This window comes from Echiichthys vipera, assembly GCF_963691815.1.
Source record: "Echiichthys vipera genome assembly, chromosome: 16".
NCBI classification, from domain to species: Eukaryota; Metazoa; Chordata; class Actinopteri; order Perciformes; family Trachinidae; genus Echiichthys; species Echiichthys vipera.
Genome location: NC_139841.1, coordinates 27,217,082 through 27,244,890, shown reverse-complemented (window position 1 = coordinate 27,244,890; position 27,809 = coordinate 27,217,082). Strand labels below are relative to the sequence as shown.

The following is a 27,809-nucleotide window of genomic DNA, read 5'->3' as shown; positions in this document are numbered from 1 at the left end:
ATTATAAAACTATTATGCAGGGGAGTAGGTTTACCCACGAGGCTGGCTGAAAAACAAGTAACCTGCGGACATTTAAGTGGCTCCGATAAAGCAGGCGACTACATCCTTACAACCTTTTTACATAGACACATACAAAGAAGACCGTACAGGCGAAGGAGACTGAAATTTATTAGCCTACAGTTTTGCTTTAGTGAAGAACATTTGGGAGGGATTCACGTCATACCACACCTTTGGCAAACGAGAGAGAGAGCAGCTATTGACTAATAAAAAAAAAAAAAAAGAAGCCAAGTGAGTGGCCAAGTCCGCAGCTTTTTATGAACAGTAAATAAAATAGGTATAAAATGACTTAATGTGTACATTTGGCCAGGTTGTCGTTGTTACAGGTCACATCCATTTCAGTAAAAGTGCATATTTGGTCTTCACTTCTTGACTTCGCCCAGATCGTCGATGCTGTCGTCATCCACCTGCAACAGACACACACACACACACACACACACACCAAATTCAATGTGTTTGTCATTTCAGAGCACATTTTTTCGAATGGTAACTGAGGAATTGAGGTTGTTTAACATCCAAGAAGTCTCAGTGATATTCTGTATCTGTTTCAGATGTAATCACTCCCGTGAAAAGACCAAAAAGTGACAGTGAACTGAACCTACACACAAGTATTGTACTTAGGTTCAGCCTGTGAATGTTCTCATGTGTCCAGGTCGTCGTTATCCTCAAAGCAATTTCAGTCAAAAGCAACTGGACTTGGTTATTTGTCCAGGAAGATGTTTCACCTCTCATCCAAGAGGCTTCATCAGTTCATGAACGTATCTGACCAGGATCAGGACCAGGACCAGGACCAGGACCAGGACCAGGCTGGGACTGGACCAGGACCAGGACCAGGACCAGGACCAGGACCAGGCTGGGACTTGACTAGGACCAGGACTGTACTTTTACCTTTGAGATGACGTAACCTACTTACAACAATTGTGTGTATATCAAAGTCTAGTCTTGCAAAGACCTGTCTCCTCTGCATCATACTAGGAAACACTCTGCTCCTTTGTATTTCTTTAAAACCATCACAATCTTCTTGGAGAGGCTCGCAGAGATAGCAGACCTGCCCTGATGTCCCGCTGCATCCCGGCACTGCCTATCTGGTGAGTCAGATCAAAGCCTGATATATTTAGCTTCTTCCTATTTGACAAAGGTCAGATAGACAGAGGTCTATTGTCCAAAAAACTATTGAAAGCAGATCTGCCAACCCTGGGCGAGTGCCACTCTGAAGTCCTGGATGCATCAAATGCTAAACACGCTGGTTTCTAAGGAACTACTAAAAAATAATTTGCATTTATGGGCAACAAAATTACATCATTTGTATACACGCAGCAGTTAAATAGCCTCGTAGACCATCCTGATCTTGTGAGCTCCATTGTCTTTTACTCGCAGATCAGTCTGGGAGCGTGCAAAGGAGAAAATTTGGAGCCGTTTGCCAAGCGAGCGTCCAATCAGCGTTGGTTTTCAGGCGGGTTTAAGTGAGACGCAAAGAATGCAAATCCAACCTGAGCTAGACACATTTTCAGACACTGAAAGTCCTAATTCTGTCAGACGCTCACTAACTCTTTGTTCTCTGGATCCTTCTGTTGAATATGGACCGGGCTCCTGAAATTGGGCCTTTGATCCGTAAATTCACGTTAAACACAAAGGGAAAATCTCCTTTACCCACATGTTGTTTCCTTTCTGAGCTTTGCCTCGACGCCGTCATACGCTTCATTGATCTGATTGGTAGATTTGTCCCCTGTTCACTGTTTGCAAATAACAAATGTGCAATAAACAACAACAAAAAAAAAAGATAGCTAGCATTAGCCGTTGAGTCCCAGACTCCGTGTTTAGCTTTGTAGCCCCTCAGTGTCGCTGAAACCGCTCCAGTCGAGTAAAGTCAAAGTTCTCGGGCGGATTAAACTAATCCCACTTCTGTATGCTGTTACTTTGATGATGCCGTTAGTTCAGTTGTAAAATATTTATTAAAGCGTCATGTCAACTGGTGTTCAGCTGACAGCATCTGTAATTATCTTACTCTGATCTTTCAGTGGGCAGCTAAAGTGCAGTTGGATATTTTAATTGTTCTAAGATCTGAGCTGAGGAAGGCAAAGCTCTCAATCTACGGGTCAATCTTGGTTCCTACCCTCACCTGTGGTCATGAAAGCTGGGTCATGACCAAAAGAACGAGGTCGCGGGTACAAGCGACCGAAATGTGTTTTCTCAGGGGGGGGGGGGTCTGGAGTCTCCCTTAGAGAGAGGGGGAGAAGTTCAGCATCCGTGAGGAACTCGGAGTAGAGCCGCTGCTCCTTTGTGTTGAAAGGAGCCAGTTGAGGTGGTTCAGGATCATCTGGTAAGGATGAACCCTGGGCGCCTCCCTAGGGAGGTGTTCCAGGCACGTCCAGCTGGGAGGAGGCCTCGGGGAAGACCCAGGACCAGGTGGAGAGATTAGATCTCCACACTGGCCTGGGAACGCCTCAGGATCCCCCAGTTAGAGCTGGTTAATGTGGCCCGGGAAAGGGAAGTTTGGGGTCCCCTGCTAAAGCTGCTGCCCCCGAGACCCCACCCCGGATAAGAGGCTGAAGATGAGATCTTTCTTTAAATCACTGTGCAGGTGCAGGTACACACAGAGAAACGAGGACATAAACGAACAAGAGAAGAATCACTGAAGACCCAAACTCGGAGCGCTCACCTCGGGCCACTTCTCTTGAATGACGTCGATGATGTCGTCTGTAAAATCTCCCTGAATGATTATTTCGTCGTCGGCTGTAACTGAGGCACCACAAGAGAATTTCTGGGCAAAGAATCGTTGAGCCTCTTTAAGTTCAATGTCTGCAAGAGTCAAAAAGGAACTTATGTTAATGAAAGCGTTAAGAGAAGGAGAAACAACAGCAAGAATAAGAAACATTAAAGAAAACTCACCGAACGTTGCCAGGCCACACACCCGCGTCACGTATTTTTTCTTGGCTCTTGGGATTTTTGCTATCGTGACTTTCTGCGGCACGGTCTTCTTTTTCTGTTTGATCTGCCCGCGTCCACCTAAGAAAAGGTAAAAATGAATATTAACTAAAGCCTTTTAAACCTCTTATAGTGTCATTACAACCATACCATTAACCAACACAGCTACATTTATAAAAGACCTTTATACGAACTGATTATTGTTATTTTAGAGGATTCTTTTATTCATGTATTTTATTATTTATTGCTCAGTAATTTGCTGTTTATCTATTTATTTATTTTATTAGGACATTTCATTCATTTACCTTTTCTGTATTATTAATATTTCCGGTTACAAAGAAAACTCCGTTTCAGGAGCAATAACTGCGTTTACGTGCGGACGAAAGGATGAACCGTGAAACAGAGAAAACACCTGCGTCCCTTAAATTTATGTTATATATGCCATAAACCAGGGCTGGCCAACCCTGCTCCTGGAGGGCCACTGTCATCATTATTATCATTAGATTCAGGTGTGTTGGAGCAGAGAGAAACCTAAAACATGCAGGAGCAGGGTTGGGCAGCCCTGCCATAAACAGTTAAGGCATTGGAAAGACACCCAGACAACCCGCTCCGTCCGCAACAATAGAAACGTGTTTTCTTTTTCTTCAGACCCCGGTGACGACTTTTGAAACATGTCTGGCAGAGAAGGAGGCAAAAAGAAGCCACTGAAGGCGCCCGAGAAACCGAACAAGGACATGGATGAAGATGATGTTGCCTTCAAGCAGAGACAAAAGGAAGACGCCAAAGCCCTGGAAGCGTTGAAAGCCAAAGCTTGAGGAAAAGGACCTCGAGCCTCGGGCAAGAAGTAAATGTTAGAGCGGTGTCTGTGTGCCCCCCGGCCCCGCTTCCTGTGTCTGAGATGTGCGTTTGCTCGCTGAGAAGACTCCATTTTGTTTTCCGTTACGGCTGAACCCCATCATGTAAAATAAAAAACTGCCTTGGTGCTGACCCCCTCCACCAGTGAGAATAAACAGAAGATGATTGAAATCATTTGGAGAATTTCAAAGATCGGGGATATCTGTTAAATCCTGCTAGGTGCACGTGTCATAACACCCTAATGGCAATGTGCTATTAGATGTTTCACACTGTGCTATTTCTCAGTCTTCAAACCGTGATGTGTTTTGTGTCCAGAGACACTAAACACCCCAAGTTGTGTTCTTTATCAGATATTTGTTGTATTGTAAAGAGGGAGATACTAAAAAACCAGGTAAGATACATCCTATGCATCACGTCGTGCATTTAATCTGAAGTAATCAAGGAAGCAGCAGCCTGTTTATTTATCGGTTTATTAGATCGTCGTGTTCGATATCGAATATCCGATAACACATTTTAAAGTCAGTATGGTCCGATACCATCTACATCCCTACTGCAGCGCTCTATAATAATGTAATAAAGGGTCTGAAACGTAAACACCCAACAACACACCTCTCTTCTGTTTCTTCTTCTCCTCCTCCTCGCCTGCAGGGGGAGCTTCTCCTGTGCCGAGGTCTTGCTTGGGTGCGTTCGATGCCGGGCCAGTAGTTCAGAAAGACAGGAGGAAAATATTAAAACCAATCCTGCAACAAAGCTTCTTACGCCTTTCACGACTGTTACATGTGCATGTTTTTATACTTTAAGTAACTTTCAGGGTTAGGGTAGAGCAGCCCGTCTGGCACCAACAACCACGCCACGTTCAAAGTCACTTCAATAACCTTTCTTCCACGTTCTGATGCTGCTTTGAACTGCAGCACATCCTCTTCACCATGTCCACATGCATGAATGCACTGAGCTGCTGCCGTGTGATTGGCCGATTAGAAATTTGTGTAACTGAGCAGTTGGACAGGTGCACCTAATAAAGTGTCCGATATGTAGAAGTAACATGAAAGAAAACACTCTGACAGACAGGCTTGCAGAAAGATTTACAATCAGAGCGCACTCACACTGTCCATCCGTACCGTGTCCCAGCACCTTTCACGGGTAAAGTCTAGTTCGTTTGACCAGTGTGAGTGCAACCGTACCACGCCTAGGAGGGAGAGGTGGGCTTTTGTAAAGCGCGTGCGCACGTGTACGAGCACGAGGCCTACGGCGGTTCTGAGGTCATTTCCTGTGCGCCTGTTGGGACGTAGAAAAAAGAAGGAGGGACCATGCGCGGACATTTAAAACAATGGCGGTGAAAGGTTCACGTTGGTGTGATGCGGAGGTGGAGTGTTTACTGCAGATTTGGTCGATGAAAAGATTCAAAAACAGTCGACAAGACGCACAAAAACTCCGAGGTCTACGGAAAGATCTGGAAACAAAGCCACGCATCGCCATGACGTCATCAATGCGTGTGACGTGTTACGGCGTGATGACGTATAGGCAGCAAGAAGCATTCTCCGAGGCCCAGGTAGAGTGGGTACAAACGGGCCTGGAGGGGGGGACAAGGACCCTAAAGCACGGGGCACGGGACGGAGGCACAGTGGGAGTGCGCCCCAAATCAGCAAGAGGGTTTCTCTCAGGGGAGAAAACCGGCCGCTCCAGTGACTCATGCAAATGAAGGGTGTCCCTCCGGGTATTTGAAATGGAAACACACCTCATATGAAGTAATTTCTCACTCTGTCGATAAAATTCAAAGACTCACAAACATTCATACATTTGGGCGCACACCTTTAAAGACACAAACATCTACACTTTATAAACACTGAGAGTAAAATCTGCAGAGACACTCACCTACAGTCATCCTGGCAAAGACATCTGGGAAGTTCTTCTCAAGCCAGTGCCTACACTTGGCGGGCTCAGGCATGTACTCACAGTACTGCAGACACAAGAGTCACTCAGTTACACCTTCAACAACAGCTTAAACACACATATATGTGTGTGTATACACCGGAGCTATGTTTACATGTTATATGTCATTTCTATCCTTTAGTGTGATGCAATGTCCTTTAGTGTGGCGTGCATAAAAGAACCAAAAATGTGTGTTTATCTTAAATATCTTCAATAAAACAGTTCAGTATTTAATTAAATCCAAGTAAAAAAAGGTATTATTCAAAATGTCACATCAAATAAATAACAGTATATGAAAATAAGTGTCTAACAATGCAGATGAATCTGTTTCATGTATGTTTTTATATTTATCAAGACTTTTTTCTTGATTTATTATATATTTTAATTGTTTTATATATTTTATGTCACACCATAGGACGCATTTACAACAGCTGGTGTTTGATCATTAAAACTTACCTCTGAAGGCAGAGAGCACACTGCAAAGAAACAAACATAAAAAGCAACATTAACATTTTAAAAAGGCACCAAAACACACAAAAGTGAAGATAATATAAAATAAAATAAGCTCTTTTTGATCCCCAGAGGGAAATTTCAGGTGTTGCAGCAGCGAAATGACAGAAAATAGATACATTTAAAACATTCATATATACATATTAATAATAATAATGATAATATACACAACTATAATATAAATAGAAACTATAAAAAGAGCAATTAAAGACAATTAAAGGCAATAGTTAACAGCGAGTCATTACGTGTTTATGTAAGAAGCGCCACCAATAATACATAATGTGATTAATTAATGCTACTAATGCTCAGTCCATAGGTGACTGGGCTGGGAACCCGAAGGTTGCTGTTTCGAGTCCCTGTGTGGACCATGAATGGAGCGTGGACTGGTGGCTGGAGAGGTGCCAGTTCATCTCCTGGGCACTGCCGAGGTGCTGTTGAGCAAGGCACCGAACTCCCAACTGCTCGGGGTGCCGGTCACTGGCAGCCCCCTCGCTCTAACATCTCTCCTTAATTGCATGTATATAGGTCCTGTTTGTGCATGTGTGTGTATTTCAGGCCTGTGTGTGTGTGTGTGTGTGTGTGTGTGTGTGTGTGTGTGTGTGTGTGTGTGTGTGTGTGTAACAGGATTAATAATAAGAGTGAAAATTGAATTTCCCCATTTGTGGGACTAATAAAGGAATTCTTCTTCTTCTACTTAGTGTTGTTTGATTTAATAATATAACATGCAAATATAATAAAGTGTATATAAAGAAAGAAGGAATATAACAAAGGGCTGGGTGATAGATAATTATTGTCAGAACTAAATAAAAAATGTCTATCTTGTATATTTTTCTACATCATTTATATCTGGAAAACAGCAATATTTACATAATTTGGACGCTTTGATCCTGTCACGTTATGTTCATTTGTGTGTGCATATGTGTGTGTATTTCGGGCCTGTGTGTGTGTAAATGTGTAATTTCCTGTTGCGGGATTAATAAAGTAATTCTTTTTCTTTGCTTCTTTATAAAATTAGAGATCATTTTGCGTTTGCAAGTGTTTTTAATTCACACAGGAGAATAAAAAAATCAGGCTTTATACGTGTTTACTGCATAGAGACTGTTTATTTATTGAATTACCAGAAAAAAGTAGAAAGATGTGAAATTATCAGGATACAAGATTTTGGTAATAATCGCTTTTAACAAGGATCGTGATTAAAAAAAACACTCAATACGTTGATTTTGATTAATTTCCATTCATCAGGGTTAATAATTAATATCACAAGTGACTGAACCTGCAAATTAACTGCAGTTTACGTCAGTTTTTCCTCCAGTTGTGGCTTAAAAATCACAAAAATCAAGTATAATTAATATTAGTTTACAGAAAATCCCCTTTAATCTGATGCTGATTTAAAGTGTGTGTACGTTTCACACTCGTGTGCGTGTGTTTATGGAACACAACATCATGAATTCCTGTCTCTGATCGCTCACGTCCGTTCCGATGTGATTTTTTTATGACGTACTTTACTGTGAATATTTTACGACATTTTAATAACGGGGCCCGTACGAGTCACGGTCGCCTTGTTTATGAGCGCGTCTTATCTGTGGTTCAATAAAACAATATTTTTTCCTTTACTAAATTGAAAGTAAAGCAATTCCAGTAGGTTTTAAAGAGTCTGAAGCATATTTGAATAAATATCGGGGTAATATAGTGACCCACAGTTGTGTTAGACGAGGTAATTACGACGTGAACGGTGTCACATCACCCCGCCCCAACGTGATTAAGTACGATTTCAACACTCAGTTGTGCAGCACTTTACAGCTTAGGCTCAAATTCAGAGTTTTATAAGTCGCATGTTTGTAAAAAGAGCATTTAAATACGGTGAAATTAAAGTGTAATCACTCTGTCAGTCAATTAATGTGCAAATTAATCAAACAACTAAGAGTAATAGTGTTTAAAACACTGGAAGCCGGATAAGAATAGTGCAAAAACCTTGTTAATGGGGTCGTGATATAAAAACGGTCAATAAAATATGTATAACAAAATATTTTATGACGTCAGAACCACCGTAAGTCTCGTGCTCGTACACGTGTGGACATTCGTGCTCGTACACCTCCGCACGCTCGTGCACCTCCGCACGCTCGTGCTCGTACACCTCCGCATCACACCAACGTGAACCTTTCACCGCCATTGTTTGAAATGTCCGCGCATGGTCCCTCCTTCTTTTTTCTACGTCCCAACAGGCGCACAGGAAATGACCTCAGAACCGCCGTAGGCCTCGTGCTCGTACACGTGCGCACGCTTGCTCGTGCTCGTACACGTGCAAACGTGCTTTACTAAAGCCCACCTCTCCCAAACGGACCTTGGACGGCAAGTGTACTGCTCCTAGGCGGAGTACGGTTGCACTCACACTGGTCAAAGGAACCAGACTTTAGCCGTGAAACGTGCTCGGGCACGGTACGGATGGACAGTGTGAGTGCGCCCTAAGTTCTTTCCACAGTCAAACAACTTAATTTTCACACCATTGTTCCTAAAAAAAAACCCAGATGCCTGCGCAGACGAGAGTAAACGCACAGATGCAAGTGTAGCGTTGTCTGACTGAATGTGCTGTTCATCTGTTACGGTGGAGTCTGTGTCTGTGCTGTTCATCTGTTACTGTGGAGTCTGTGTCTGTGCTGTTCATCTGTTACTGTGGAGTCTGTGCCTGTGTCTGTGCTGTTGATCTGTTACTGTGGAGTCTGTGCCTGTGTCTGTGCTGTTGATCTGTTACTGTGGAGTCTGTGCCTGTGTCTGTGCTGTTGATCTGTTACTGTGGAGTCTGTGCCTGTGTCTGTGCTGTTGATCTGTTACTGTGCAGTCTGTGTATGTGTATGTGCTGTTCATCTGTTACTGTGGAGTCTGTGCCTGTGTCTGTGCTGTTGATCTGTTACTGTGGAGTCTGTGTCTGTGCTGTTCATCTGTTACTGTGGAGTCTGTGCCTGTGTCTGTGCTGTTGATCTGTTACTGTGGAGTCTGTGCATGTGCATGTGCTGTTGATCTGTTACTGTGGAGTCTGTGTATGTGTCTGTGCTGTTGATCTGTTACTGTGGAGTCTGTGTCTGTGTATGTGCTGTTCATCTGTTACTGTGGAGTCTGTGTCTGTGCTGTTCATCTGTTACGGTGGAGTCTGTGTCTGTGTGTGTGCTGTTCATCTGTTACGGTGGAGTCTGTGTATGTGCTGTTCATCTGTTACGGTGGAGTCCTGCATGTGTATGTGCTGTTCATCTGTTACTGTGGAGTCTGTGTCTGTGCTGTTCATCTGTTACTGTGGAGTCTGTGTCTGTGTCTGTGCTGTTCATCTGTTACGGTGGAGTCTGTGTATGTGCTGTTCATCTGTTACGGTGGAGTCCTGCATGTGTATGTGCTGTTCATCTGTTACTGTGGAGTCTGTGTCTGTGTATGTGCTGTTCATCTGTTACTGTGGAGTCTGTGCATGTGTCTGTGCTGTAGTGAACATGTAAAAGTAAAATGCCGTATACTGTACCTCCACAGTAAAGTACTTTCAGAGGGTAATTTGAGTCGGAGTCAATCGTCCCATGTTCTGGTCTGCTTTCCAAAGAACCACTTTCCATCTCAGTAGTAGCCATCACAAATGATCTGGACATAACACACAGAACATGGACACACTTCAAATACACAGGGTACAGAAAGGTTGGTGTGAATAAGAACATACGGTTAAAAGCTTCCGCTCCACATCTGACCCTGAAAAACAGATAAAACGTCTTCAGACGTGTCATTAGGGAGGAGGAAATAAAGAGGAATAACTGTGCAATAACTTTATTCACCACTTAAGAGCAATAATTTAATCTACCGCTCGTTTCTGTCACAAACAGTCAAACATATATTTCCTCTACATTTAACTTTTCTGATTTAACATTCTGGGAATTTTCTGTGACCTGTATTCTCACATCTACCTCACATATATTTAACTTGTTTACTGTTTAAGAAGAAGAATTACTTTATCAATCTGTCCACACTCCATTCATGGTTCACACAGGGACTCGAACCGGCGACCCTCCGGTTCCCAGCCGAGTCACCTATGGACTACTGCCATTTATTGTGTTTTTATACTTTCTGTGTTTATTTACTAAGAATTTATTGTGTTTTTATACTTTCTGTATTTATTTACTAAGAGTTTATTGTGTTTTTTATACTTTCTGTGTTTATTTACTAAGAGTTTAATGTTGTTTTTATACTTTCTGTATTTATTTAACTAAGAATTTATTGTTTTTTTATACGTTCTGTGTTTATTTACTAAGAGTTTATTGTGTTTTCATACTTTCTGTGTTTATTTAACTTATAGTTTATTATTTATCTTCTACTGTATTGTTTTAAACCTTGTGTCTTTTGTGAGCCGCTGGAATCTCAATTTCCTTGCAGGAGTTCATCCCAAAGGATCAATAAAGAGACGTCTACGTCTTATCAGCCTCAACTGTGGGCATGAATGGACAAGGGTCCTGCCAATATGTCATCATGCAGCCCGCCCCGGCCGCCACAGATCAGTAACATGAGCAGCAGCACGCCGGCGAACAGCATGACGCACTGAAATAGATCACAGGTCCGTCCAACAGGCGGGTCCCTGCACCTTCTCCAAAGTCAAATTCAAGCACTTTTCATGCTGTTCCAGCACCTCACAGCTGTGGAAACTGCATATTCATATACAGAACAATACTCAGTGTTTGGTAGAGTTATTATTGCACTTGTTCCTCACATTAATTAAATGTTATTGTGCTGTAAACAACCAACTTCATGTTTTGAGACAGTTTTCTACTGAAGGACGACGACAGAAATGAAAACAACTCGACTAATATGTCAACAGAAATATAATCACCAACTATTCTAATAATCTGTTAATCATTAAAAAGTCATTTTCATGCAAAAATGACAGAAATATTGTTTTCAGTCGCTCAAATATGCAGATTTTCTTTTCTCTGTGTTATTGAATCATATATGCCATCATCATATAACAGAACATTTAAAACAGTTTCATATGGAGGAGTGAACTTTATTTAAGTCTCAATAAATAAATGAAGAAATACAGGAATAAATAAAAAGCTACAGAAATAAATGAATAAATAAGTAAATGCATAACTAAATGGGACCTCAGTCAAAATAAAAATAAAAAATAAATGATGAATAAATAAAATGAATAAATAATGCAACCTCATTCAAATATGGGCACAGAAATAAATAAATACATCTAAACAAAAATGTATAAATAAATGTAAAGAATGTATATATTATTTTATTTATTTCTACACTTATTTATGCATTTATTTATTTCTACACTTATTTATGCATTTATTTATTTCTACACTTATTTATGCATTTTATTGTATTTATTTCTACAGGTTTTTATGCATTTATTTATTTATAGTTATTTATGCATTTATTTGTTATTTTATTTATTTATAGTTATTTATGCATTTATTTATTATTTTATTTATTTATAGTTATTTATGCATTTATTTTTTATTTTATTTATTAATAGTTATTTATGCACTTATTTATTATTTTTTTATTTATAGTTATTTATGCATTCATTTGTCATTTGACTTATTTATAGTTATCTATGCATTTATTTGTTATTTGATTTATTTATAGTTATTTATGCATTTATTTATAATTGTATTTATTTATAATCATTTATCCATTTATTTGTTATCTACAATTATGTTGCATTTGTTTATTATTGTATTTATTTATACAGTTGTTTATGCATTTATTTAAGTATTCATTTATTTCAGCATTTATTTATTCATTTACTTATGCATTAATTAATTCCTCTATTTACTTATGCATTAATTTAATCCTCTACTTATTTATTCAGACTTAAATCTTGTTTAACTGTCCATAATTTCAGGCACTTCATTAATATTCTAAGCTCTTTCCAGACACAGCAGTAAAACCCCAGTGTTTAAAGGATCTCCTGCACTGAGGGCTGATTTAATGCACAGCAGCAGCAGCAGTGAAGTTTACAGTTGGCTTGGTAGTCAGCAGAGGAGCTAGCTTTAGCCGGCTAACACATGCGGCTGTTTTATTAAATACACCGTTTATCTTCATTAATTGTTGTAAATATCTATGATTTAAATCCCCATGGTTACCACCGGACACTATCACCATGGAGACACACCGTACCACGCCCTAAATATATCCCTAAATGTAGTTTCAGTGGCTGCATTCATGAGGTACCGTTGACTCACCCAGCTGTCACCTCACCTCCACTTTAACGGCGCCTTAGCTTAGCTTAGCTTAGCTTAGCCTAGCTTAGCATGCTAAAGCAGCTAGCGCACCGCTAACTGACCCGAACGGGCTTCTGCTGCTGGATAAACTGAAAAACCACAGAAGAAATGTCGAGTTACGTACCCCGCAGAATATATACTCTTAAAACTGGTGTCTGCTCAGTAGATCCGCTCGCATTATTAAAGTCCGTGTGACTTTTAGAAAACCATTCTTATTGAATAAAGGTTTAGTTGGCAGCGTACTTTGAGCACGCCTAGTAGCGCCCTTCTTGCTTTAGCGGTGGGGAAAGTGGCCGGTACGCGGCGCTGCTGTGCCACAGGCGCCCCCTGGAGGCCGGAGGACGAACACACACCCTCCAAAATTAAAGTTGCATTGCTGCCACCTATGGGACTAGAAGAAGAAGAATTCCTTTATTTGTCCCACAATGGGGAAATTTAACACACACACACACACACACAAACACACACACACACACACACACACACACACGACCTATATACATGCAACTAATGGAGAGATGTTAGAGCGAGGGGGCTGACAGTGACAGGCACCCCGAGCAGTTGGGGATCTAGTGCCTTGCTCAACAGCACCTCAGCAGTGCCCAGGAGATGAACTGGCACCTCTCCAGCCACCAGTCCAAGCTCCATTCATGGTCCTCGCAGGGACCTCGAACCAGCGTCCCTCCGGTTTCCAGCCAAGTCTCCTTTGGACTGAGCTACTGCCGCTCGCACCTTAGTGCTCTATACTCTTCTATACAGCCCAGTGTCCTTTAAGAATCTGAAAAAACAGCTTTTCCCCCTCCTGCTTGACCCCACTTCCAAAATACTTTTAGGGGGTATTCCTTTTAATCCAATTTTTTGCAATTCTCTAAGAAGGTCTTGTCTTTGGCGTTCATGTTTTCTGCAAGATATCAAAACATGTTGTACTGTCAGACAGGAACACAAGCCACTCTGGTGTTTTCCCAGAATTAAAAATAAGATATTCCTGTATTAGTCCCACAAAAGGGGAAATTTCCTTATTACAGTAAAATTAATGCATGAATGAATGATGCTTTATTTCAAACATGTGAAAAAATATATTACACTTGAAGCACGAGTCATTAAAACCCTTTGTATGTTAGATTCAAGATTCAAGAATCTTTATTTATCCCGAGGGAAATGATTGTGCAACAGTTTCGATATAAAGATGGGAAAGGATCAGAGTAACAATGAGCATAAAAACATAAATCAGATAAAAATAAAGCTGACATAAAATAAATCAAACAATAACTAAATGGGACAGATTCCTGCAAAAAGTTGTATTATACGTAAATGCTTTAAATAAAGTTTTTTAAAAATTACATCATTTCTTTGTTTAAATATTTTTTGAACTTAAGTATTATGTGACTTTTATTTTTATGTGTATATTTTACGTTAATGACTGTTTTTAAATTTAATTTTAAATAAAGACTTAGACTTTTAGACTTAGACAAACTTTATTGTCATTCACACACATTTTCATGTATACAAACGAAATTCCGTTGCAAGGCTCCAGAAACCACCAAAAAATATACAATATAAAAGGTAAATATAAAATATAAAAGGAGGCAAGATATATACATATCTACAACAAATAAAATATAAAATAAAATAAAATATAATATAACATCTAAGTTGACAGCTGTTTGAGTGAGTATTAGCAGCAGAATATTAAGTATAAATAATAAATAAACAGTGAACGGTGAATATAAACAGAGAGTAACAGAATGGAATGAGGTAGTGCATAGTGTCCAGTAAAGTGACGCAGTGTCCAGTAAAGTGACAAGTGAGTGTGTGTGTGTGTGTGTGGGGGGGGGGGGTTATTTGGAGTTTAAAAGCCTTATTACGTGGGGGATGAAGCTGTTGTGGAGTCTGGATGTTCTGCTCTTGAAGCTGCTGAACCTCTTACCAGAGGGCAGCAGGGAGAACAGATCATGATGGGGGTGAGAGGGGTCCTTGATGATGGACTCTGCCCTGGTCAGGCAGCGTCTGCGTGCAGTCTCCTGGATGGCAGGAAGAGCTGTACAGATGATACCCTCCGCTGTTCTCACCACTCTATCTACACGTTTCCAGTCTGAGGCGTTGCAGGCCCCAGACCAGAGAGAGATGCAGCTGGTTAAAATGCTCTCTATTGTCCCTTTGTAGAAGGTGGTGAGAATGGGAGGGGGAAGGAATGCTCTTCTCATCCGACGCAGAAAGTGCAGACGCTGCTGTGCTCTCTTCACGAGAGCAGAGGTGTGAAGGGACCAGGTCAAAGTGTCGGTGATCTGCACCCCCAGGAATCTGGTGCTACTGACCCGCTCCACTGCGGCGTTGTAGATGAGGAGGGGGGTGTGACTGGGCTGTTTTTTCCTGAAGTCAACGACGATCTCTTTTGTTTTGTTGACATTCAGGATCAAATTGTTCATGTCACACCAGTCCACCAGATGTTTCACCTCCTCTCTGTAGGCCAGTTCGTCGTTGTCCCTGATGAGGCCCACCACTGTCGTGTCGTCCGCATACTTAATGATGTGGTTCGTGCTGAACCTGGCACGGCAGTCATGGGTCATCAGGGTGAAGAGCAGTGGGCTCAGGACACAGCCCTGGGGGGAGCCTGTGCTGAGGGAGATGATGCTGGAGGTGTTTCTGCCGACCCGCACAGACTGGGGCCTGTCTGTGAGGAAATCTAGCAGCCAGTTGCAAAGGGGGGTGTTGAGTCCAAGGGGGGCCAGTTTGCTCACCAGATGCTGGGGGATATTCGTGTTAAATGCTGAGCTGAAGTCCAGAAACAGCATACGCACGTGGGTGTTATTCCTCTCCAGATGATCCAGGCTCAGGTGGAGTGTAGAGGAGAGTTATAAAGATATTGACAAATGTTTTTGTTTAAATATTTTTTTTAACTTTAGTATTACGTGACTTTTATTTATATATGTATATTTACGTTAATGACTGTTTTTAAATTTAATTTTAAATAAAGTTTAAAAAAAAACTTCACCCAACTTCAGCCGTTAAACTCCTTGGAGCTAACGTTAGCCGGCTAACATTTTAAGTGTTTTAGATCAACTTTTTATCTTCAGCCGCGATTTTACGTTACTTCCGGGTCGTGTTGCTAGGTTACCGAAGCGTTAAAGTTGTTTTTGAGTGTCAGTTAAGTTTATAAGTTAAGTTAAAGTTAGGTTTAAGTAAGCTAGCGTTAGCCTTGCTAACCTGCGCTAGCTTACTGGCATGTCACCACAACAGCAACACAGAGGGTTAGTAGTGACAGAACAAGCGGGCGCTGGGTGTAATATCAGGGGGTTTATGTTATGATGTGATGGACGGAGGGAAAGGACGGTCCCCTTCAAACGGAGGAGCCTGTTCCCTCTTTTTAAACCAAGGTAAACACTCACAGCACCATTAAAGTCTGTTGTTTGAAATGTGAAATGTGTAAGGGAAAGTTTCAACCCTCCAACTTTGTTTCAGATACTTCAGCTCAACTCTGGCACAGCACCCCGGTTAAGAAGGTCAGTGACGTTTCAGAGGAATCCATTGATTCATAGATAAAGAGATAGTTGGGTTGGTAGATAGATAGATAGATAGATAGTAAGGTAGATGGATAGATAGATAGTTAGGTAGATAGAGAGATAGAGAGATAGATAAATAGTTAGGTAGATGGATAGATAGATAGATTGATAGATAAATAGTTAGGTAGATGGATAGATAGATAGATAGATAGATAGATAGGTAGATGGATAGTTAGGTAGATGGATAGATAGATAGTTAGGTAGATAGATAGATAGTTTGGTAGATAGGTAGATAGATAGATAGTTAGGTAGGTAGATAGATAGTTTGGTAGATAGATAGATAGTTAGGTAGGTAGATAGATAGATAGTTAGGTAGGTAGATAGACAGTTAGGTAGGTAGATAGATAGATAGTTTGGTAGATAGGTTGATAGATAGATAGTTAGGTAGGTAGATAGATAGATAGTTAGGTAGGTAGATAGATAGATAGTTAGGTAGGTAGATAGATAGATAGTTAGGTAGATAGATAGATAGATAGTTAGATAGATAGATAGGTAGGTAGATAGATAGATGGATAGATAGATTGATAGTTTGGTAGATAGGTAGATAGTTAGGTAGATAGATATATAGATAGTTAGGTAGATAGATAGATAGATAGACAGATAGATAGGTAGATAGATAGATAGATAGATAGTTAGGTAGATGGATAGTTAGGTAGATGGATAGATAGATAGACAGATAGATAGGTAGATAGATAGATAGATAGTTAGGTAGATGGATAGTTAGGTAGATGGATAGATAGATAGTTCGGGAGATAGATGGATAGTTAGGTAGATGGATAGTGTTGTAGATAGGTAGATAGATAGATAGTTAGGGAGATTGATTGATAGATAGATAGGTAGATAGATAGATAGATAGATAGTTAGGTAGATAGATAGTTAGGTAGATAGTTAGGGAGATAGATGGATAGTTAGGTAGATTGATTGATAGATAGATAGGTAGATAGATAGATAGATAGATAGTTAGGTAGATAGATAGTTAGGTAGATAGTTAGGGAGATAGATGGATAGTTAGGTAGATAGATAGATAGATAGATAGATAGATAGATAGTTAGGTAGATTGATTGATAGATAGATAGATAGATAGATAGATAGATAGATAGATAGATAGATAGATTGATTGATTGATTGATTGATTGATTGATTGATTGATTGATTGATTGATTGATTGATTGATTGATTGATTGATTGATTGATAGATGGATAGATAGATAGATAGATAGATAGATAGATAGATAGATAGTTAGGTAGATAGATAGTTGGGTAGATAGTTAGGGAGATAGATGGATAGTTAGGTAGATGGATAGTTGGGTAGATAGATAGATAGGTAGATAGATAGATAGATAGATAGATAGATAGATGGATAGTAAGGTAGATAGTTTGATTAATTGATAGATAGATATGTATTTAGGTAGGTAGGTAGAAAAAACAAATAGGTAGGTAGATGAATTGTTGGTAGATGGATAAACAGATAGATATATAGTTAGGTAGATACATAGATAGATAGGTAGATGGATATGTAGGTAAATACATAAATAGGTAGATAGATAGATGGACTTAATTGATCCCAAGCTGCGAAATTGCAGTGTAGCACAGCAGCAGCATTACACACATTAACAACACACAGACACATTAAAACAGTGATTTAAATGCTTGTATAATAAGATACATAAAACATGTATAAGTAAGCGGTCTGATCCTAGTGCAAAGTAAACGTATAATAATATAGTGAACAGATAATGTAAAACCATATGAGGTGATTGGAGACTGTGTTGTTATGAACAGAGTTTAAGCTGTTATTGTACAGTGACACTGTCCGACCACTGTGTGATGGATCGGGTGCAGGTCTTTGTCTATGATGGATAACAGTTTATTCAGCGTGGTGATGTGTAGTGTGTGTATGCCACTCTTCAGAAAAATGGTGGTGCTTCACTGGATGCTAGCCAAACGTCTATCCTGAGCGGCTTCAGTATGGGCAGCACTGCAAGACAGTGGGCCAGAGGTTCACCTCCCGTCCCAGGAGACACCACCTGCCCCCCCGGCTCACAGGACACTGAGGTGATGTTACCAAAAAGAAGCTTGTTAGAGTGTTAGAGAGGCACGGTGGTGTGGTGGTTGGAACTGTCGCCTCACAGCAAGAGGGTTAGGGTTCGAATCCCGGCTGGGGCCCTTCTGTGTGGAGTTTGCATGTTCTCCCCGTGTCTGCGTACATTCACCCCTGGATATATATACATATCTTATTCTTCAGTTCCATTACAATCTAATATATTTTGAACACAAATGATTGAGGGAATTTGGGGAAATGTTTATAGTAGCCAAGTTACATAATAGTTAATAGTGGTAATAGTTCAGGACTCAAAACCTTTTAAACATCTTCCCAAAACGGCCCTGAAGCATGTTTTTTGTTTGTTTGTGACACTGAAACAAGGCAAATGTCCATAATCTAAGTGACTGAAAACAGAAATTATAGTTCTCATAAGCCTGTGAATGTTCTCATGTGTCCAGATCGTCGTTATCCCCAAAGCAATTTCAGTCAAAAGCAACTGGACTTGGTCTGAAATTGCTTTGGGGATATAGTTATCATAGTATTAACAACTTAACACAAATGTGATGAGCGTGCACTAAACTAAGCAGACGTGATAATCGGCAAAACCTGCTCATGTGTCGGCCGATACAGTTTATTTAAAAATAGCATCTGCAGATTAATTGGCTACCTCTAGTAATCTCCTAAGTATACCTTCATGAACTAAAAAGTAAACTAATAGTATACCCACTATAAATAATCATTATTATGGTGATATTTGCTTTAATGCGTCTTTCTTTGTGCTTTGCAGAAGTTTCCTGCGAACGACTCGAGCAGCTCCACCATCCAGAGGCAGCGCAGGGAGCTGCAGCTGCTGATGGCTGAGCTGAAGGACAGGGACAGGGAGCTGAACATCATGGCCGCCTCCCATCACAGGCAGCTCCACGCTTGGGAACAAGACCGCCAGAGGGTGCTCGCATCGGAGCAGAGGTGTGCCCGCCTGGACGGTGAGGACGCAGAAGCCACTCAGAAAGGAGATCTTGATTTGATACAGAATCTGTCGTCCTTTACCATTTTTTAGCTTCCACGTTTTTGCGTCAAAACTGCAAATTATGAACGCATGAATGTGCGTTTACTTTGCTTGAGTTTGTCTATCAAGTCAATGTCCATGACTGTTGTGTGTGCAGATGAGTTGCAGAAGCGTAATGAGGTGATCCGAGTCCTGACGAGACGTGTGTGGGTGGTGGAAACCAGGGAGGAGGAGGTCCAGAAGGAGCTCAGCGCAGCTCAACAGCAGCTCTGTGAGCTCCAACAGAAACAGCAGGACATCAGCCAGAGATGTCAAGACTTTGAGGTGCCATTATCACATTAATACACATTTACACTCTCTCTCTACTGTAAATATATATATTTATATATAAAAAAGACGGCTTTTGTATATTTGTAACCTTTATTTAAACTCTAGAATATATTAAGGAGCAACCTCATTTGCAAAATAGCAGAGATAAAAACACCAAAAACACTTTTTCGGACAAGACAAAACACAAAACATTTGAAAAATACATCGGCAAATCTGAAATATCAGAAAAGTAAAGTGACACAGAATAATGAAAACAGAGAAATCAAGTTAAAAACAGGAGCCGTTGGAAGTAAAATCAGATGCAGTTATGGATTTAAATTCTCCTGATGATAAGAGTATGGTGAGTTTTGCAGGTGCACAGGAAGAAAATCAAGGTTTTCTTCAGTGCGATCGAGCCCTTTGAGCGTGTTTGATGAAGACTTGCATTAAAAGACACTAAAGAACTGATAAAGGTTGGTAAGAGACCAGTGAGAGCTTTTAAACAAATCAAATCCAGTGTCAATCACGCCTGTTAGGAAGCGAGGGCCATTCAACTTTAGACTACAGGTCACAGTGATGAGTGTTGGAGCCGTCGCCTGGAATAAATCTCAGGGCTGGAGGATCTACGGTGTCAAGTTTTGTAGAGTTGTAGCTGATGCGTGCATGTAGAAAATGTCCCCGTAATCTAAAACTGACATAAAAGTTGCCTCAATCAGGGCGCACTCCCACTGTGCGTCCGTCCCGTGCCCCGTGCTTTAGGGTCCTTGTCCCCCCCTCCAGGCCCGTTTGTACTCACACTACCTGGGCCTCGGAGAATGCTTCTTGCTGCCTATACGTCATCACGCCGTAACACGTCACACGCATTGATGACGTCATGGCGATGCGTGGCTTTGTTTCCAGATCTTTCCGTAGACCTCTGAGTTTTTGTGCGTCTTGTCGACTGTTTTTGAATCTTTTCATTTTGCTTTTAGTTTGAAGTGTGTTGTTGTGTCTCTTAGGAGAAGAACCAGAGTCTGAACTCCACGGTCACGGCTCTGTCCACTCAAGTCGGCTCTCTGCAGGTCAGAGAGGAAGAACTGAGCTCCATGCTCAAACTCAAGGTAAACTCCACTCATTCATTCATTCATTAATTCATCTTCATCCTCTTGTCTCTGTCGGGGTCGTGGGGGGCTGGAGCCGATCCCAGCTGACATCGGGCGTGAGGCGGGGTCCACCCTGGACAGGACGCCAGTCTATCACAGGACACATAGAGACGAACAGAGACAGACAACCATTCACACCTACGGGTGATTTAGAGTCATCAATGAACCGAACACCTGCACGTCTTTGGACTGTGGGAGGAAACCGGAGAACCCGGAGAAAACCCACGCAGACACGGGGACAACATGCAAACTCCACACAGAAGGGCCCCAGCCGGGATTCGAACAAGGAACCCTCTCGCTGTGAGGCGGGGTCCACCCTGGACAGGACGCCAGTCTATCACAGGACACATAGAGACGAACAGAGACAGACAACCATTCACACCTACGGGTGATTTAGAGTCATCAATGAACCGAACACCTGCACGTCTTTGGACTGTGGGAGGAAACCGGAGAACCCGGAGAAAACCCACGCAGACACGGGGACAACATGCAAACTCCAGACAGGCAGGGATACGAACCAGGAACCCTCTTGCTGTGAGGCGACAGTGCTAACCACCACACCACTGTGTCGCCTAAACTCGACTCAGATTTTATACAATTTTTAGGATTTACTTCATAAAATCTTAATCTAAACAATTTGCACTCAAGATCGATGTGTTCCTAAAGTCTTCTTCATCCATTTTGAAAATTAAAGTTTCTTCTAGTCAGACAAATTAGTTCTATGGTAAAGACGTCCTCTTACCTTTTCTTAGCTGACAGTTTCGGGCGAACTCCGGGTATTAGTTATGAAAACCGGGAAACTTCAAAATAAAGTTCCCCGACCCGGTTGTGTCCGTTCCACGCCCTGGTGCCGCTGGCAGAGAACGGTGCACAGCAGGTGTGTGGGAGCAAGAAAAGGTGAGAGGACGTCCTTACCATATAACTAATTTGTCCGACTAGAAGAAACTCTAAATTTCAATTTGCAACCATTTTTTACAAGTTAATTTCACTGGTGAATATCAAGTTTGATGTACTTGCATCTAAACGTAACATTTGTGAAGAAATGAAGTAAATGTCACTTAACTCTGTTTAACTTCTCAGTAATATTTATCTGAATCAATTAAGTAAAGTTTAAAACATTTTTGCATTAAAGGAAACTGCTGTTAATAAGAAGTTTTTATCACTTTTAATGGTTTTCTGATATTCTGTTAGTTGATTAACGTGATTTTGTTTTATGTCTCCGGTCAGGACAAAGATGTGACAGAGGCCTCTGGTCATCTAGTCGACCTCACGGAGAGACTGCGAGACCTGGAGACATCGCTGACGGAGAGTCGCTCAAGAGAAAGCAAACTGGCGAGAGACTCTGAGGAAAATAAACGCCGTTACAGAGAGGCCAAGCATGAGATCACACACCTTAAAGGTACACGAGTAAAACCTCCACACGTACAGGATATGGTGTGTTAAAATCAAACATCTTAAAACTCTTTTACTGAATAAGGCTACAGTCGCACTCCTGGGTCTCAACGTGTAGAGTTAAGACATCCATATGTGCTTTTCCGGTCATTGAACAGCATTTAAACCTTTCTCCGCCCACACATTTCCTACGTCACAGTAAAGAAAAGCTTCGTCTTACAATTTTTATCTTTCTGAAACTGACACTCGGACGAGCACGGCCCTTTTTCACATGACCCTTCAACAGTAGGGGCGGCAGTGGCTAAGTCCATAGGTGACTCCGTCCATAGGTGTTCGAGTCCCTGTGTGGACCATGAATGGAGCGTGGACTGGTGGCTGGAGAGGTGCCAGTTCAGAGGCACCGTGGAGCAAGGCGACCAACCCCCAACTGCTCGGGGCGCTGAGCCATTGGCAGCCCCCTCGCTCTGACATCTTTCCATTAATCACATGCATATAGGCCCTGGTTGTGCATGTGTGTGTATTTCGGGCCTGTGTGTGTGTAACCTAATAGTTGTTACACAAAAACATTTGCCCGTGTAATATCTCACCCTGGTTACCTGTTAATTTTCTGTCGATTTGACTCATTCATTGAGCTTCTAATGGTGTCGTTCTCTGTCCCGTGTCGTGTCGTGCCGTGGTCGTAGAGGAGCTGCAGCAGCAGGTGACACAGAGCAGCACTCAGAGAGAAGAGATCATCCGGCTCAAACAGGAGCTCCAGCTGCTTCACAGAGATCTGGCCCTGTCAGGTACGTTCAACTACAGCACCACAAAACACACATCCTCTTTCTGTCGGCGCTTCAAAACTGATTATTTGAAATGTTTGGAGGCTTTCATTTGTCCATTTTATGTATTTATTACTTAGATTTTTTTTAATCCACTGCATAACGGCAGCAAAATCAACAGCTGTTTCATTAAAATCACTGATTTAAGAAACTGGAAACCGAATATTTGGCATTTTATTCGTATTATTAATTGATTATCAGACGGGCTAATCATTCCAGCACTAAACCGTAGCGTAGTTAACCTGTGTTAATGTCTCCGCAGTTCACTCCTCTTGATTTTGATCTGTGAGGTCGCTGTTTTCAGACAGCCTGAAAAACAAATGTCCTTCCTGCTGAGATAAGTGCAGCATTTGATGTTTGTCACCAGGGGAGGGCGACAGCTGGAGAGACGAGCTGCTGGATCTGGCTCGCTCTAAACAGGAGCGCACCACGTCGGAGCTCCGCTGCCTACGACAGGTACACAGTCTCACATGTGTCTCACACTGAGGGATGTAAAAAACACTTTCCCTCAGCTTCACGAGATAGTTGAGGAAACGCAGAAACTAAACCTACTGCAGAAAAGACACTTGTTCGGTTAAATGTGTCTTTCCTCATTCCTGCTGCTCACACTGATGGAGCCTTTCTGGTTTGGCAGCATACCTCAGAGTGCTCGTGCTCGTACATGTGCAAACAATCTTTACAAAAGCCCAACTCTCCAAACGGGCCGTGGACGGAAAGCGTGCCGCTCGTAGAAGCTGTACGGTTGCACTCACACTGGTCAAAGGAACCAGACTTCAGCCGTTAAACGTGCTTCGGCACGGTACGGATGGACAGTGGGAGTGCGCCCTAAAATAAAGAACACAGAACAGCATCAGTTGGGGACATGTTCTTAGTAATAACACTCAGAGGTCTCTCACATGGAAGGTTTTGGTGGTATTCTGTCTATTTTTTGCATTTCTTAATCAATATATACGTGAGTTTCTCCTCGACTACTACCAGCCAGTTTCTCAAAGTGGGAGGTTCCTCTCTACACCATTTTCTGGTGTATAATCATATTTTTACATTTAAGTACATTATTTATTTATTCATTTTGTATAAAAGTACACTTAGAAGTTAACCTTTGAGTCGCAGTGATCTGTGAATCTCAGTTTGCACAAACTATATTTCCGTTTCCAAAGAATGAATCTCAGAATCTCTTTATTGTCATTGCATGTAGTACAATGAAATCTAAGAGTCATCCAGACATAAAGAATATACAAATAAGAATAAAATATACAGATGAATAACAAGAAGCAGCAGCTGAGGTAAAAGGTATCACACATTAATGTTGTCCAGTTGTTTAGTAGTGCAACTTTATTTCCCTCTCTTTTAAGGTGCTTGGAAATGAGATGCAGTTAAATGTGAATGTATTTATTTTTATTTAAGCATTATTCAGTGCACGTACGTTTGCTGTTTGTGGGATGGAAATGCGGTTTAATGTAGTGATTTCTCCCTCGTCCTCCTGGTGATGGAGGTTTAGGCGGAGATGGAGTCCCGAAACCACGCTCACAAAAATAATAAAGAACTGCCGTTTCACTGTGACTTTAAGTGTTTGATAGTTTGTGTCCGACGATGTGAAATGTAAATAAATAAATGATTTATGTGTGTGTGTGTGTGTGTGTGTGTTTCTACAGGTGTGTGAGAATCAGAGGAATGACCTGCAGCTTCTGCAGTTGAACCTGGAAAGTGCACGTGAAAACCTGCGTGAGAAGTCCGGGCAGGGATTACCTGGCAGGTGAGTTGTGCTCGGGAAAGGGAAGTTTGGGGTCCCCTGCTCGAGCTTCCGCCCCCGCGACGCGACCCCGGATAAGAGGCTGAAGATGAGTGTGTGAGTGTGAGTTGTGCACAAGAAATACATGGCTCGAAAAAAAGCAAGCGCTCAAGGGGGTCTGGAGCCGCTGCTCCTTTGCATTGAAAGGAGCCAGTTGAGGTGGTTCAGGATCATCTGGTAAGGATGAACCCTGGGCGCCTCCCTAGGGAGGTGTTCCAGGCACGTCCAGCTGGGAGGAGGCCTCGGGGAAGACCCAGGACCAGGTGGAGAGATTAGATCTCCACACTGGCCTGGGAACGCCTCAGGATCCCCCAGTTAGAGCTGGTTAATGTGGCCCGGGAAAGGGAAGTTTGGGGTCCCCCGCTGGAGCTGCTGCCCCCGCGACCCGACTACAGATAAGAGGCTGAAGATGAGTGAGTGACATTAAACTGCACGTGTCATACCACAATGCTCAGCCTCTTTTCTTCTTGTGACTCAGCCTCTTTCCTCTAGCCTTGCCTGAACTCGGAAAACCAAACTATGGCTCCTTCTCAGCTCTCTGGAAGTAGAAGAAGAAGAAGGGCGATGTTGATCGAAGTCTTGTAGGATTTCCAAGAACAGGAAATCTAAATGATTTGTTTGTGTCTCAGTCAGGAGGAGTTAAGATGCGTCTGTCTGGACCACGGGTCACCGCCGTCACTCAGAGTGAAGAACGTCAGACCTTCACACGACGCCACTTCTCCTCCTGCTGCCAATCTGCACGCCACAGTCGGCGGTGACCTGAGAGTCTTCTCCACACACTCGATCGATGTAAGACAGAAACCGAGCCTCTTTATTCATTTCTACTCAAGGAGGTTTGTTCCTGCTCGCCATCCGCAAGGTTACTGCTGCATTGCTTCCTCATTTTCCCAAACTACGGGTCGGGCCAAGGGTCATACTCACAGAATTAGTGGCGTAGAGAGGAATTTGCATTAACTCGTCAACTTCAACAGCCCTAATTTATAGTTATAGTTCTGGGTGTGGACGGCCTTTAAGTCATAATGGAAAATTAAAGTAACCTAAATTTTAAAGGAATAGTTTGACGTGTATTCACTTCCCTGCAGCGAGTCAGAGATAAGAAGATTGATACAACGCTCATATCTTTATTTTAAATATAAAGCTACAGCCAGCACGCAGTTAGCTTAGCTTAGCATAAAGACTAGAAACAGGGAATCTGCTCGCCTGGCTCAGTCCAAAGGCAATAAAATCAGACTACCAGCTCCTCCTAAACTCGGCAACAGCAGTGGAAAACACAGATCAGAGTTATAAAGCAAATACAGCGACATATTAGAGCAGTACTGGGAGCGTTATCCATCACCGGAGGAAGCCATGGCACCCACACAAGAAGGGTGAAAAAGGTTTGTCAGCTTATCTTTTACTGATAAGACTGACGTGGCCGTGGGTGTCTGCGTCTCTGTGCTTTCGCCCGTCCAGACTGAAACACAACCCAGGAGTTTTCAAACTGTAATGGGCTCAGCAGCGTTCCAAACGACTCCGTTTTGGGGGCTCAGAAACGCCGAGTAGTGTGGACACGAGGCGTAAACGTAGCTAAAGATATGCGTTTAGAACATTAGACTTAGACTTCTCTTTATTGATTAAGTGTGGATGGAGCCTTAAAGTGTAAATCTGGCAAAAATGGACCTCATGTTCTTTTTCGGCATGAAAACAAATCAAATAAGCGATGGAGACGGTTTTAGTCGTTGATCATCAAAGTATAGAGAATGCCCGGAGAGACGCTAACAGCCCCAAAGGGCTAACACTGATTAGCTCGGGACGGTGCGCTGAATGCATCCAAGACTTTCAATACTGCTGAAAATAACAGCAAACCTCTGCAGCAGCATGAGAAGAGTCCCTACACATAAAACGAAGCACCAACAGCGAAGTTAGTGAAGCCAGAGTTTATTAAAAGAGTGTTTTACAAGTCTGTTAGCAACTCTCTGTACGTGGTTGATGAACCAAAAAAAACGTCTCCATGGGTTCATTGATGTATTTTCATGCGGAAAAAGAGCATGGGTCCATTTTTACAGGACATACACTTTAAAGCCTACTCTCTCTCTCTCTCTCTCTCTCTCTCTCTCTCTCTCTCTCTCTCTCTCTCTCTCTCTCTCTCTCTCTCTCTCTCTCTCTCTCTCTCTCTCTCTCTCTCTCTCCCCAGGGTGACGATCCTCTGTCCAGCTGTTCTCTGCAGCAGCTGTTGGATGAGTCCAGGCAGCTCATCAGTTCAGAGCGCAGCAGCTTGAGACCCCACAGCTCTGTGCACAGTAACCCTGCCACTGACCCTCTTTACTCTCATAGCTGCCAGACACCCCCCCACCACCACCAACACCACCTCCACCTCCACCACCAAAACCCCCCGACACCCAAGGTATAGAGGAGTTTCATGGTGCTCTCTCTCCCTCCATTTGTATTCATGAGGTGTGGCATCGGCGGTGTTAAATGTTCAGTCGAGCTGTTTGGGTGTGTTAAGTCACGACTGTTGTTGTTGTTATTATTTTCCTCCCTAACAGGCCGGTGAGACTCCACCCAAAGCCTGCCCTCGGCACCATCCAGACATGTGGACGTGAAACTTCTGGATTTCCCAAAGTGGCTGCCTGTGCTAAAGCTAAATTTAGCACAGGAGTTAAAAACAAATCAGTGTTACTGCAGAACCTGAACCTGAACGCACACGGCTGAAGGTGGAACTGCCTCTCAGGCAAAGGATGAAGTGATAAAAATACATTTATGTCATGAATTTGCAACTTTTTATGCCCTAATTCTAGTTTTTTATTTGGTGCTGATACACTACTCTGTATAGTTATTTGAAGGATGCAGATGTGTGTTGTTTTAAAGCCCTGTTTCAGATTTTTGAAGGCAGTATTGTGCGGAGTGGGTGAGAGTTGAAACCAGTCCTACTGGGCTGCTGAGTGGTCTTTCCAGTTCCACTGCCTCCACATTTACTCGGTGACTCAGGAGGAAATGTTGATAGCTGATCATATTTTTTTTTGTACGTTTCTACCTTGGTCATTTACCTTTTGATTAAAAAAAATATTTATATGCAAACGACATGTCAGTGGTGTTTTATTGCCTGTGGAAGTTTTGATTTAGCGCGGTTTTCTTTTGCGCTTTTACGCATTTGGAGAGCTTTTACGCACAAGAGGAAGCGGCTGCGTTTACACGTGCTTCATCTTAACTTCAGGAAAACTGCGACGTTTT

General features: G+C 42.1%; 2 protein-coding genes and 1 pseudogene across 6 annotated transcripts; 2 read left to right on the top strand and 1 right to left on the bottom strand.

The window, feature by feature from the left end:
• Nucleotides 1-148: 148 nt before the first annotated feature.
• Nucleotides 149-12,803, bottom strand: denr (density-regulated protein). 2 transcript variants are annotated; one of them, XM_083930207.1, is made up of 8 exons: nt 12,661-12,803; nt 9,779-9,891; nt 6,223-6,242; nt 5,711-5,794; nt 4,447-4,537; nt 2,947-3,063; nt 2,717-2,856; nt 149-464 (listed from the first exon to the last, which is right to left on the bottom strand). In XM_083930207.1, exons 2-8 carry the CDS (start codon nt 9,879-9,881, stop codon nt 420-422), a joined length of 600 nt encoding a protein of 199 aa, XP_083786333.1. In that variant the 5' UTR covers nt 9,882-9,891; nt 12,661-12,803; the 3' UTR covers nt 149-419. The 2 variants fall into 2 exon arrangements, with proteins under 2 accessions (XP_083786333.1, XP_083786334.1); XM_083930208.1 differs by lacking the exon at nt 12,661-12,803 and adding an exon at nt 12,498-12,552.
• On the top strand, nt 3,654-3,830 carry LOC310958927 (translation machinery-associated protein 7-like; annotated as a pseudogene). Its single transcript has one exon. The product of its transcript is annotated as a translation machinery-associated protein 7-like (transcript).
• Nucleotides 12,804-15,554: 2,751 nt separating the features above from the next.
• Nucleotides 15,555-27,806, top strand: ccdc62 (coiled-coil domain containing 62). 3 transcript variants are annotated; one of them, XM_083929893.1, is made up of 13 exons: nt 15,555-15,910; nt 15,996-16,036; nt 18,008-18,151; nt 18,928-19,123; nt 19,304-19,470; nt 20,454-20,555; nt 21,825-21,996; nt 22,673-22,774; nt 23,178-23,266; nt 24,463-24,563; nt 25,229-25,388; nt 26,773-26,982; nt 27,125-27,806. In XM_083929893.1, exons 1-13 carry the CDS (start codon nt 15,847-15,849, stop codon nt 27,179-27,181), a joined length of 1,605 nt encoding a protein of 534 aa, XP_083786019.1. In that variant the 5' UTR covers nt 15,555-15,846; the 3' UTR covers nt 27,182-27,806. The 3 variants fall into 3 exon arrangements, with proteins under 3 accessions (XP_083786019.1, XP_083786020.1, XP_083786021.1); XM_083929894.1 differs by lacking the exon at nt 18,008-18,151; XM_083929895.1 differs by lacking the exons at nt 25,229-25,388; nt 27,125-27,806 and having other exon boundaries at nt 26,773-26,950.
• The last annotated feature ends 3 nt before the right edge of the window (nt 27,807-27,809 follow it).